The following is a 13,404-nucleotide window of genomic DNA, read 5'->3' as shown; positions in this document are numbered from 1 at the left end:
TAATTGCATTCTGGGTTCATTTGAATGTATATTATTATGGCTGTATTAAAATTGGCAAATGTTTCTGATGACAAGATCCTGGTGTAAATGGGCATAGCTCCCGAATCTGGCCCTATCTGGTGAATTTGCATAGTATAGAATCAGGACACAATTTGGTTCTCTGTGTTCCTTGCATTTTTGTATTTGGACACAATGTAAATAATGTCCTTGAGAAGTAAAGTAGAAATTATGCACAGGAAAGAAACATTGTGTTGACAGAACATACATCCAATGGGAGATTTATGGCTTGACATTTGTGCTATGTTATACATTTGCTTTATAATATAAATTGATTGTATAAAAATATCTATATTTTCACATTTTGACAATGCAAAGAAGTCAGATTTTTAAATGTTACCTTGGTGCTTTGCCTGCAGATGCTTCCTAAAAAAAAAAAAAAAGTCAATGCATTATTTAAAACTTATGTCTGAAATTGTAACACTAATGCTATCAGATTTAAGGCCTTTGGAGAAGAGTCCAACATAGTTTACACACCACTGCACATATTAATAGACCTGACTCACTTTTCTTTCAATGTCAACTGTAACATTAATCCTTGTTTTAAATCATAGTGTCTCAAATATCAGCTGCCACTAGTTGCAGAGTTCTCTTTCAGTTTATATCAGAGAGCCCAATGGAGTCTTTTGAAGAACCTAGTCAGTTTAGAAGGGATAACTTATTAGAAGTTTCTGCTTTAAATGATTCCCTTTCAGAAGATGAAGATATTAAAGATACCCTTAAGCCTCGTTTCTCCCCCCTTCCCCGAAGGCGGAATTCTGCTTCTTCAGAAGACTTGGAACCAGAAACCCCATCTACCATTGCAAGAAAAGTTTCGTTTGCTGATGCATTCGGCTTTGATCTTGTGTCTGTTAAAGAGTTTGATACTTGGGAAGTTCCAGCCACATCACAAAACGATGACTTAGAAGTTAAAGTTTTAACTGCGGAGGAATATTTTCTCTCTCCACTGTTTATATTACCTGCCTCACAAGAAGACCTTTTGCAACAAGTGCGTGTACAGAAAGTACTTCTAGAGTCAATTGAGTTCCTACCTGGGATAACATGTATGAAGGGCATTATTCGAGTTCTAAATGTATCTTTTGAAAAGTTGATATATGTGAGAATGTCACTAGATGACTGGCTAACTTACTATGACATCTTAGCAGACTATGTGCCTAATTCTTGTGATGGTGAAACTGACCAGTTCTTCTTTAAGATTTCATTGGTTCCTCCTTATCAGAGAAATGGAGCTAAAGTTGAGTTCTGTATACGTTACGAGACATCTGTTGGTACATTCTGGGCAAACAATGATGACAAAAATTACATACTACTCTGTCATAAGAAAGAAACTGTGCAGGAGGTGGATGATGTATCTCACGAAGAGGCTACTGACAAATACATCAAAGGTTGCTTAAAGACAACGCCAAGCAGGTGAGGTTACTTCTTACTGTTTAATAGTTTTCAAAGTCCTCAGATACAACAGTCACTATTTAAAAGTCAGCATTTTGTCAACAAGAATCACACAGCTGTATCTGACACCAGTTTTTCCATATTTGAGAAAAGAAAATAATTGGTAACTTTGTGGTATCTGCTGGTTAATGCTGACTTTTTAACTACAACCATTGTAATTAAGCTTTGCTTCCACTTGTTGCCCAGGATTAGTAAGACCATTCTGCTCAAGAACTGTTTTCAGTAAAGCACATACTTATTTAATACAATTGTGTTAAGCTGTGAGGTCAAATGTTATTATTACTAAAAATGCCACGTTTCCTATTGGTTGGGGAGGTCAATGTGGGTTCTGCAGCTATATCAAGTAATAAAAATTAAGGGGTAAATACTGATTTTAATCTCTACAGCACATAACTCCAATTAACATCAGTGGGAATTTGGCTGCACACTAAGGTGTGCTTACAGTACCAAAAGTTTAAATTCAGTTCTTTGCCATATCAAAACTCTTTTCAAAGCAAAAAAATACCCCCAGATTTTTTATGATATATGTTACAATAGGTGTGTATTGTGAATTCATATGGGAAATTTCTAAATGTCATTACTAAAAACAAAAACCAGTAATGGTGGTTCAGGAAGCTAATAACTCAGGGAAGGGACTTGTTTCACTCAGAGCAACTGGAACAATCTTCTCTGTCATTGGCTTGGCTATGCCACAGGAAGCCTGTAGTGAGATCTGCTTCCCAGCAGTGATGGATGTTTCTCTGGGCACTGAAAAAAATCCTAAACAGGCGAGAGATACAAAGGAGACTAACAGTGACATAAAAAAAATAGACAAACACAGGCACATTAAAATAAGGCTTATCATGCAAATCTGTAGGTTTATTTTAAAACAATGTCTGCAGTAATTACCTGCAGATACGTACTATAGTAACTAGAAAACAAAAAGTTAATGGTTAAATTATGACTTAAACCCACAAACTCAAGGAAATTCAGGAATAATCTGAACTTCTGGATTCCTATTTTCTATTTAACTCAACCTGTTATAAATAAAGCAGCACATATATGGGCCCTGCAAAATGGCAAAACTCCCATTTCATGATCACACCCATGGACCCCAATCCTGCAGTTTTGCTCAGGCACGATCCCATGGGATGGGAATGTTACTTGACCGAGGATGGCAGGATCAGGACCATGTTTTGTCTACAGCTCTCTCTGCAATATCAAGGCACAACAGGTGAATTAATGATGAATTTTCAGCCTTAATTTTCTATGTAACTTCTCAGTCGGACAATGCTATTTTACATTTGTGGTTTTAAATGCATATGGCCTATACTTGCCCGTCTGAGCAAAAGTGAAGGGCAGGATACCCGTACTCCAGCTGCAACAGAGGCTGAAGGTGCAGGGAGAAAGAAGTCAGTTGACGGCCCTAACCCTGAAGATTGCTGCAAGACTTGAAGGGCAATACCTCTTCTATCTCTGTTACCCAACTGCTGTGATCAGCATCTACCATTTCCAGTTGTTCTCAATAACTGAATGGAAGAGCATGCAATGGGGCTTAATAGTGCTGCAGGCATTAATTCTCTGAGTTCTCCTATGGCTTGTCTAGAATGAGGGTGTGGGAAAGAAGCATGCCACTCTATGGATTTTTCCTGCCATCCCTGTATATGCTAACTTCTGACATGGGGTCAGACAGAAGAATGAAAAATAAGAAAGGGGGTGGCATCCCATTTAGCCACCTTCCCCTCCAAAATGCCCCATGTGACTTTCATTGTGGATTTGTTCCCTCCCATACCATGCAACAGGGAACCACAGGGGATGTATGTTTTTGTAGTAGAATAAATAAAAATCCTGGTGCGTCAGTGACATGAAGGTCCCTTTGCATGACATCAGCAAATTGCACTGACATCCACTTTAAATACCCTTTACACTGTCAGAGCAGCGTAAAGGGGCCTTAGTGTAAATAAAAGCACTCTCAAAGTATCTATAGAATCTATCTTAAAAATTCTCTATGGTCCCTGAGAGACTATGTGGGCCTGAATCTGTCACATAAGTGTGAGTCCATGGACTTCAGGAGAATTACAATTTTCACTGGTGCAAGATCAGATTCAGGCTCTCTGGCTCCAAAAGGACTATTACTTGCAGTACATGCAGTACGTCCATAGCTAAGGGTTATTGCTACCCAGTCATCCAAACTGGGAGTTTTAAATGTTGAATCTCATCTAATGTGATTAGAGTGTTTTTTCTATCAGACAGACACTTAGGCCAAATCAATAAGAACATCTGGTCAACATATTTAAAAATCAGGGCACTTACTCAGGTACCTACATATGGACTTAGACGCCTAATGTTAGGGACAAACTTTAAAAGTCTTTAAATCTCTTCTCAAAACATGAATAATTTGCCTGATGGCTCATGCATCTTTCAGATACATAAGTATTTAAGAACTTTTTAAGAAAGGGATTTTTAACCAGATAGGTTTATCAGCTGTGGGCCAAACCCTGCTTGCCTAATGCAGTGACTTCAGTGTGGCCTACTTATGAGAATAAAAAGAAAAAGATAACATGCACTGTCAGAAATAAATTACTGAGGATACACAACAGTGGCCATCTTGTCAAACGAGGATACACTTTATGGCCCATCTTGTCACAAGTCAGACTATCTGTCTGAGTCAGGGCAGGGATGGGCCCTACAACATCATTATTTTTAAGAAACTGAACCTCTCAACATGGGCTCACATACCAGATTTCATAATGAAAAGTGCACCTCTTGACTTATAAAAATTGAAAAGCACCTGAGTGTGATTATCAGAAACACACAAGTGCTTTTGAAAATCCTGGCACAATACTATCCCCCCACTCTCACCCCCGCCAACTTTTGTACGTAAACATGGCTAAACAGATCTGTTCTAAACTTTTTGCCTTCCTCTATGTCCTTCCATGCTGAGATTCAATCCAACATGAATTTTAATATCTGATTTATAACACCTTTCAAAAACTGTATCGGAATTGACAGTATAATGTGTAGAAAAATGTCTTGCTATAATAGGATGCTTTTGCAAGCCTCAAAAATCATTTATATTCAATGGAGTTTTGAATAGTTCAAAAACTCATTCAAAAGAATTTTTATAATGCACACTATTTGCTTTTTATTTGTTGGCCTGTTTGAGATTGTGCATTTGCCTTACAAAGTCCCATAAGTATACAAAGTCACGGAGGGGGGGAAAGAATATTAGACTCAAACTAATTACATTCTAGAATTTAATAATTTGAAGGTCAGCATTTAGAAAAGAGAATAGTTCGAAAATGCATATGATTTGAATCACATGAATCCTAACAGTTTAACAAATATAGCATTGTATAAGCAATAGTTGAAGTATCTTAACTCCATTTTTCTTAAATAGAAGTTGATTTCCTACTAGTTCCATTAGCCTGTACCTAAGAAAAATGTCTGTAATACATAGTAGTAGCAAGTATCTGATGAGCTGTGGAAACACTTTCAGTAAGGCACAATTTGTATTATATTTCAACAAGGCACAGACAATGAATCTGAACTATGGCCCTTGGTCCTAGAGTTTCGTACATGATTGTGTCGTGGATTAATGCCAGTACTGTCTTTAGTCCTTATTTGCCTGAAGTCATTGGAACAATGGTAGCAAGCATATGAGAGATGTGGCTGATTTGGCATCAATATTACACCAAGAAACAGATATGGAAAAGTTGGAGTACATTGAAGCATGAGTGCAGTGTAATTCATGTGTGCACATTTGGCTCCCTACCCTCTTTGAAATGGATAGTGGATACTGTCATTTTTATCATAACTGCTAGAGATATGACCCACTTGCTTCTCTCTCTCTCTCTCTTTGCCCAAAATGGTACTTCCTAAATTGATGGTGCAGTTCAATAAGCTGATTGCTTGGTCTTGTGCTTTCTTTCCTAGAAGTAGATTCTTAATTGTTTTACTGTAGCATTCTTCGAGGGTTAATACATCAATTGACTTTTCTCTGTGGACTGTCTGAAATCATGCTAGTTTTAAACAGAAACAAAAATAAGGACAAAGTCTAGGGTGAAGGCTATGTTATATGTAGTGAATAGGTGAAAGCTGAAAGGGTCAGATTTTCTGGTCCATTTTGGCCATTTTGAGTTGCATAAGTGCAGAGTGGCCTTAAAGCTGCTGGAAAAAGCTGGTGGAGATTCTTCCTGCACAACTGCCTGCTCGTGGGCAGCTAGCATAAGCTGCTCTGCTGGCTTCTGCTCTAGCTGCTCCCCACTCCTGGCAGAAGTGAGAGAAGAAGGCATATTAGGGACATAGCATGGTAGAGCTCCCTGGTGCCCAATTGTCTGCTGGAATAAGGTCCCTGAGGGCCAATGCTGTTTCTTCGCAGCTCTAGCCTGTGCCAGGGTCAGACGGTCCTGAATCAATGAGCTGCAACCAATTCCTTGTGTCTTTGCCTGCCCATCTGAGTGCGGCTGGGATGGAGTGGAGAATCAAGGCTGGAAGAACCTGAGAACTACTCTAGAGCATGTTTGCAAACAGCATACCGGATTCTCTACCTCCAGGAGTGTCTGTACAATGACAAAATGGCATATATAAAAGAAGGGGTTTAAATTTGTTTCCTTTTTAATCTTTGCTTTTGTTTATTGTACTTCAGATTCAGAAAGAGGGAAAAAGTGAGTGAAAAAGGTATTAAAACACAAGCTTCCTGCTTTGTGTACGGCTGTTTAATCTCAAGGTTGTTATGGAGAATCTTAAGTCGTAAGTGTACACCTTGATCAACATATAGACATGGGGATTTGACTAAAGCTTATTACTATTATTAGGAAATGACTATATTCACATTTCTTACCATGAGAGCAGCTGTTCCCTACTGCTGTTAGAGAGGCTGTCCATTCACAAGGAGCCTTGGGTGAAAGTAAGTCTAGGGACTTACCGGTACAGGGCTGGGCTGGGGCCGGCTCTGGCCCCCGGAAAGGGTGGGGCCTCTGGTGGAAGGGGCGGGGCTGGGGGAGGACCAGCAAGTGCCTCCTTCCCCCTTCCCGGGGCAACAGCGGCAGCCGGGGGCTCTGGCAGCGGTTTAAAAGGGCCAGGGGCAGTAGCGGCAGTCGGAGCCCTGGGCCCTTTAAATCGTCCCCGGAGCCCCGCTGCCTCTTCCCCAGTGTTCCAGGGCTCTGGGGATGGGGCTCCAGCCGCCACTACTGTGCTGGACCTTTAAATCATCCCCGGAGCCTGCCGGAGCCCTGGGGAAGTGGCAGCGGGGCTCCAGGGACGATTTAAAGGGCCCAGGGCTCGCCCGTCGCTACTGCCCTGGGCCCTTTAAATCTCCTCTCCAGCCCTGCTGCTGCTACCTCAGGGCTCCGGCAGCGGGGCTCTGGCAGCAATTTAAAGGGATGGGGGCTCCAGCCGCTGCTGGGAGCCGCAGGCCCTTTAAATTGCCACCTGGGGAAGCTGATCCACCCTGGTACGGCGCACTGGCTTTTGCTGGTATGCCGTACTGGGGTGAACCGGCTTACTTTCACCTCTGCAAGGAGCCAGCTGAAAGAGCATCATTACTGCTGTTGTCAAGCCCGCCCTGTTATTCCCAGCTTGCTCTCTATATTCTTCCTACCACTCCAGGTCAAAATCTGTGGAGGGCAGTTCTCACAGCTAGAGTGGTCCTGCCTCCAGTGAGAGTGATGATAACATGCTTACGGAGTCCAGTCTCGCCCCCATTAAACTCAATGATAGAGCCTGTGGTTCCATCACGCCCTGGCTGTGGAATTCACTCCTTGCCACACAATTGTGCTCATAAATCCAAGGTTTCATTTTTTACAAAATGCTGTTTCTAGCTCTCATGGTTTTGAAGCAAACCTTGAAAATATGAAACAAAACACTGCAAAACACTGCAGTGCTGCCTTCCTGAGTCTGCAAGCAGCATGAAACACTATATCTGAGAGCTGTTCATTTTAGCTAATAAGCCTAACTCCACTGTCCCAAATATGTTCCTAAGCCTTCTCAAGTACCAAAATGACCAATGTCCTGCTACCTACCTGCCAAAACTTGCAGCTTCCACCCCCATGGGTGCCAGGTTTGTATAATTTTTGGTGGTGCCCAGAATGGGTCCAAGCAGAGCCGTCCTGTTCATAGGATGGACCGAGGCAAATGCCCTGGGCCCCACGTTTTGGGGGGCCTCATGCTTCAGGGGAATGCTGGGTCCAGGGTGGCCTGGGTGGTTAGCAGGGGGGCCTGGTGCCGGCAGCAGTGAGTGACCTGTCCCCAGCCCACCCCACTCTACTCCGCCCCGCCCTGCTGGCTCCCGGCGTCACTCAGGGGAGGGGGCGGAAGCCAGAAAGAGGCGGGGCAGGGACAAGGTCTTGGGGGAAGGGTTGGAATGGGGGCAGTGAGAGGGCGGAGCGGGGGTAGGCTGGGGCTGGGCCACTTGCTGCTGCCAGTGCCAGGCCTCCCACTAACTCCCTAGGCTGCCCTGGACCCAGAGCCATCCTGTCCATAAGATGGACTGGAGCAACTGCCCAGCGCCCCATGCTTTGGGGAACCCCGTGCTTCACGAGGACGTGGGGTCCAGGGCGGCTGGGGGCATTAGCAGGGGGCCTGGCGCTGGCAGCAGCAAGCCAGCCAGTCCCAGCCTGCCCCTGCTCTGCCCCCTCCCTGCCCCCATTCCACCCCTTCCCCCAAGACCCCATCCCCGCCCTGCCTCTTTCTGGATTCTGCCCCCTCCCCTGAGTAATGCTGGGAGCCGGCGAGGCGGAGTACAGTGGGGTGGGCTGGGGTCGGGTCACTCGCTGCTGCCAGCGCCAGGCCCCCTGCTAACTCCCCAGGCATCCCCCTGAAGTGTGGCGCCCCCCAAAGCGCGGTAAGCCCAAACATTGGTAGAGCTGGGCCCAAGTTCCTAAATATTGGTGGAGCACAGGCATCATGGACCCATATCACTCGCTGCTTGTGTCCATCCCAACAACTTTTCTTTTGAAATTAGGCATTGTCATTACAAAAATTTGCAGCATATTCAAAACTGAAGTCAGGGGACAGAAAAATAAATGTAATGAACCAACAAAATAAACAACATACAACCAACGGCTACAGTACTGACTGCTATTCATTTTCATATAGAATTTGAAAACCTATTTTTGGTCTCCTTCTGTAATGACAACATCATCTCCATCAGGTAGACTTTCTTTTTAAGTTTGGGTAATTGGTACTGTAAAGTATGAGAAATATTGGTCATGGCGAAGCTTGCTTGTATGAAACTTGATTTTAAAGGTTTGACTATCTTTTCTCAGCCATACTGATTATATTACTTAAATGGCCAAATCACCTAACTTAGATCTTTGTCCATTATTCATTTTTAATTTTACATTTAGGCATGCTAAACTGTTTAAGTGCGTGAGACGCTTCTGCAGCCACTATAGTTTCATTGGCTTCTTTAGGTGATATCACTACTTTGACATTTATAATAACTATGGGCCTGATCCTGCAACATGCACGAGTAACTTTATGCATCTGGGTAGTCCCTTTGAACTTCATGGGACTTCTCACGTGTGTAAGTGTTTGCAGAAGTAGAGCCTGTTTCTGCAATCGTTCATGCCATTGCTTAAGGATTTTAGGACAAATGGAAATATACTGCTGAAATGAACAGTTGTACTCCATTGTTCAGCGTCTCTATTGTCTGTCAAAGTCCGTTTGCCTGCTGAACTAACACGATAATGAACATTTCAATATTGTCTTCGACCCACCATTCTTGTGCAGTTCATAAATGCTCTTTAAATACAGTCTCAAAAAACTGGAAAGTTTCATTATTTCAAATCCAGCCTAGTTCAGTAGTGATCAAAAATTATTAGTAACCTGATGGCTGTTTAGTGAACTGTTTGATGGTGTCAGTCCAGTTGTCAGCTGGGAAGTGTCCACATCACAAGTAATATTTTTCTGTATCTATGAGTAAACATTGGAAGTGTCTAAAATTTGTTTACATGAAACACAGCCTGGCAGCATGAGAGACAGATTTAATTAGCGGGTTTGTTATTAGAGTCACTCTAGCTGTTTATTCTGATGAAGAATTTTAAGTTATGAGCCAGCCACAGCCTTCTGGCTCTGAAGCTGAAGACAATAGATTTCAATTTCTTTGAAATAATTACTGAAGGCTAACCACATATAATTTTTAAACATAAAACTTGGACTCCCCTGCCAAATAGAAGAAGGGAAAAAGAAGTAAAATAGGCACTTTAACGGCTAAATGCGGCCTATGTTCTGGGATGAGGGAAGGGGAAAGACAGTTACAAAAGTGAAAACAAGCAGCCATGTCTGTATTAGGAGTGGCTATCTAGTTCATAATCCTTCACTGGCACACAAGAAAATGCTGGATGATGTGGCTGGCTAACATGTCAATGCCCAATAAGGGCATGGTTTTCTAGATACCTCTAGCTGGTGTGTGGCCTCAGCTGCAAGAACCAGCTGACTTTGTGACTAGAGCAGGGCAAGAAACAGTTTTCCTGTCCTGGAAAGTTCTTTCCTCTTTTGAATTGGGGTAACAAAGCAAAATCTCAAAAATGTTAGTGAACCAACAACCTTCCCCCCGCCCAATAAAAAAATTGGGGGCAAGTCAACATTTTGTTTTGATTTCGATCATATGTGTGTGTGTGTGTGTGTGTGTTATGTATTTGGTAAATTGCAAAATGAATACTCATCATGAACCAAAACAAAATAAAAAACCCAACACTGTTTTTTCCATTTTGAAAATGTCATAATGGGATGTTTTGACAATTCTGAATCTTTTCTTTCCAAAATTTCTTTGAGATGAGAAGTTTGTTGAAACTGGCACTTTCCCATAAAGAGTTTCAGTTTTGACAAATCACCATTTTGCAATGGGGAAAAAAAGAAAAGCTTTTTCTTGAAAACCTCCAACTCTAATGACCAATTATTTGTCCCTGGTCCCTGCTGACAGCAACAGCAAAGAGTACTGTACCAGACTGCTGCATGCAATGCTGCCCTGCAACACTAGGACTTCTTGTGGATTAGACACAAGAGTTAGAAACTCCGCTCCCCTTTGCTATGCAGGCTGTTGGGTGCATAGGCAGATATTTGGACTTAAAATATCAAAGTTTACAATGGTTGTCCTTGTGGCAGAGTTCCTGAAAATGAGTGTATTAAACTCTGCTGTTTTTATTTTCTGTTAGCATAAGAGAACAATTGGCACAAATCTCCTTGGTCTCCTCACTTTTTTAATAGATATCTCATACTTGCCTTCTCTTTTTAATTCTAGTGATGCAAGAAAGAGATAAAAATCACTCCTTGGTATTGATCATATCTTGGTATTTTATGCACGTTCAGAGCTCTATTCAACCCATGCCTGCTTTCAAGTTTCTACTGCATGCAAGCTTTCTAAGCTTCCCATGCGCCAAAGTCAGGGAACTGTCCTCAGGTAGTCCCCATTCACAAGCAGCAGAGTAGGGCTTTATATGGTCACCCATTCTGACCCCTTCACAAGAACACTATCTGTCTCTCTGTCTCACCTGACTGCCATATATCTATCTATGGTTTCTCTATGGCACCTGTTGCCATCTTACAGAAGTGCCTTGGTATGCTGCAGAGATAAGGTGGGTGAGGTAATATCTTTTATTGGACCAGCTTCTGTTGGTGAGAGAGAAACAAGCTTTCGAGCCACACACAGAGCTCTGGAAATGACTGGAAAAAGCAAAAAACTTTCTCAATACCTCTCCTGGTATGGTAGCAGAGGGTTGTTTTTTTTCTAGTTAACAATGCAGGGAATGCTTTAAAGGAGGTCACGTAGCCTGAAACCTTCTCCCTGTTTGACTTCTCCAAAATAGATTTAACATGATAGAGGTAAAGGAGCCTGATGAGGATAAGAGGATGAAAACCCCACGATGGCATTCAGGAGGGACAAGAGAATGGGACCCTCACACCTCTCCCCAATCCCTTGCCACAACAGCAATTTGAGGTTGGGCCGTACTCCCTCCTTGTCCAATGGGAATCAGAGGTTCAGTGATCTGGAAAAGAGACCCCCCTTTCACTCTCATACCCAGCTTAAAAAACTAATAACCACTGACTCATCCTTCTCCCTCTTTGCAGCTATACAAGGGGAGAGCACACAGCTTCAGCAGGGTGGACTGGGGTTGGACACACAGGTAACAAGAAGTAGTATTGCTAATTTACAAGGGTTCCTTAACAGACCCTACCCCCTTCAGCTTTGTTATGCCTGTCTTTTTTTAGTATTCCCCTTGCCCACCATGCAGACCTTGTCTCTGCAGAAGTTAGCCCATGCTATGAGTGACTGAAGCTGGTTTCTGAGAGTTCTGTGTACCAAAGAGCAATGTAACATGTCTTCAGGATTAGGTTCTTTATATTATTCTTGTGCAACTATCTCCACAATGCTCCATATCTTAATGCTCTATGACTGTGCTACAGTGATATCTGATAAGATACACAGCGATCATATATATGGCTACTCTAGCTTCATTCAAGATATGAGCAATACACTGCCTACGTCTTTTCAAAAGCATCATAACTCTAAGATGAGCCATAAAAATTAGAGATGGACCATGCTAAGGTTAAAAATTTAGGTCTGAGCCCAGTTCCAGGCTAGGATTCAGGTTTGGATTTGATGGTACCAAAGTCTCCAACTTAGAAAGCTGCTGGACTTCATAGATATACATTATAGATTCCACAGGATTGCCACTTAAATTCAAGCTCTTTTATAATGAGCTAGAAAATAAATCCTTATTTCTAGGGTCTATGTTTGCTTTGGGGCTATAATTATTTGTATCCCCAGACCTGGCCAGGCACTTTGTTCTGTGCCATCTATCTTCCCATTTCAATCATAAACTAAGACTTAAAAAAAGAAGAAAATATTAGCAATTGGAAGCAATAATCCCCCAGGAAGCACTATTCCAAATAATCTTAATCAAAAATAGGTTTATTACAAACATTGCCTGAACCCTATTGGATATTATCTATTTAGCAAAAACATTCAATTCCCTCGCAGCTGCTCCCTGGATCAATTGGCTCTCATAATATTATTCATCCTTATTGTATATTCCTCTTACATACACTATCTCCACCTAGTCATTTGCTTCCAGACTTTCTTTCTAATCTCTCCATGTTTGAAACCACAAATAATATTGTTGCCCTTTTATGGACCTTTTATGGACCTTTTTCACCTCCTAGTTAGAGATGAGGCAACCAAAAGTGGGAAACATATTCAAAGTGGTTTATATAACCTTATAATTTACTCACTCTATGTGTAGAAACAGTCAGATTTCCCTATGGCTGTGTATCTTGTTTGATTGATTAATTTTTGTGCAGATATAATGCCTGTGGTGTCCCTAACCTCTGTTTGTCAGAGGCTGGAGATGGATGGCAGGAAAGAGATCGCTTGATCATTACCTGTTCGGTTCACTCCCTCTGGGGCACCTGGCATTGGCCACTGTCGGTAGACAGGATAGTGAGCTGGATGGACCTTTGGTCTGACCCAGTATGGCCATTCTTATGTTCTTATGTTAAACCGAATTGACTGTCCTGGGTACTGAAGTCCTCTATTCACGGAACTGGAACCAATGCAAGCTTCCTCTCACTGTCTTACTAGTATATCTCCACCCTGACTTAGTCCTTTGATGATGAGAGAGTCATTCAGTCTCCATACCCATTCAATCCTTGTCCTCTATGCTATGACTGTCAACAAGGAAGCTAATTAGTGGTAGTTGTGTTGTTTGTTTGGTGATATCTGCCCACTAAGAATTAGACTGAGGCCCGTCTGAGACGATTGGCAGTAGAAGGTTATGTAATAATGTTATGCTTATAAGACGCACACGGGATCTTTTTCAGGGGAAAAGGCAATACACCGCATTTATTGGAAATACAACAATTAGCATATGCAGTCAATCACACACACACACACACACACACACGCAGGGATGGCAG

The 13,404-nt window shown here is 42.3% G+C and overlaps 1 protein-coding gene across 1 annotated transcript in view; it reads left to right on the top strand.

Moving 5' to 3' along the window:
• Positions 1-673: 673 nt before the first annotated feature.
• Positions 674-13,404, top strand: part of PPP1R3A (protein phosphatase 1 regulatory subunit 3A) — a 37,359-nt gene continuing 24,628 nt past the window's right edge. The window contains exon 1 of the mRNA XM_073340920.1: positions 674-1,467. Coding sequence (XP_073197021.1) covers positions 674-1,467 — 794 coding nt within the window. The remainder of the gene's footprint in view (positions 1,468-13,404) is intronic.

Source organism: Lepidochelys kempii, chromosome 1 (assembly GCF_965140265.1).
Source record: "Lepidochelys kempii isolate rLepKem1 chromosome 1, rLepKem1.hap2, whole genome shotgun sequence".
Classification (NCBI taxonomy): Eukaryota; Metazoa; Chordata; order Testudines; family Cheloniidae; genus Lepidochelys; species Lepidochelys kempii.
Note: the sequence above shows the minus strand (reverse complement) of the source record. Positions and strands in the feature narration are given on the sequence as shown.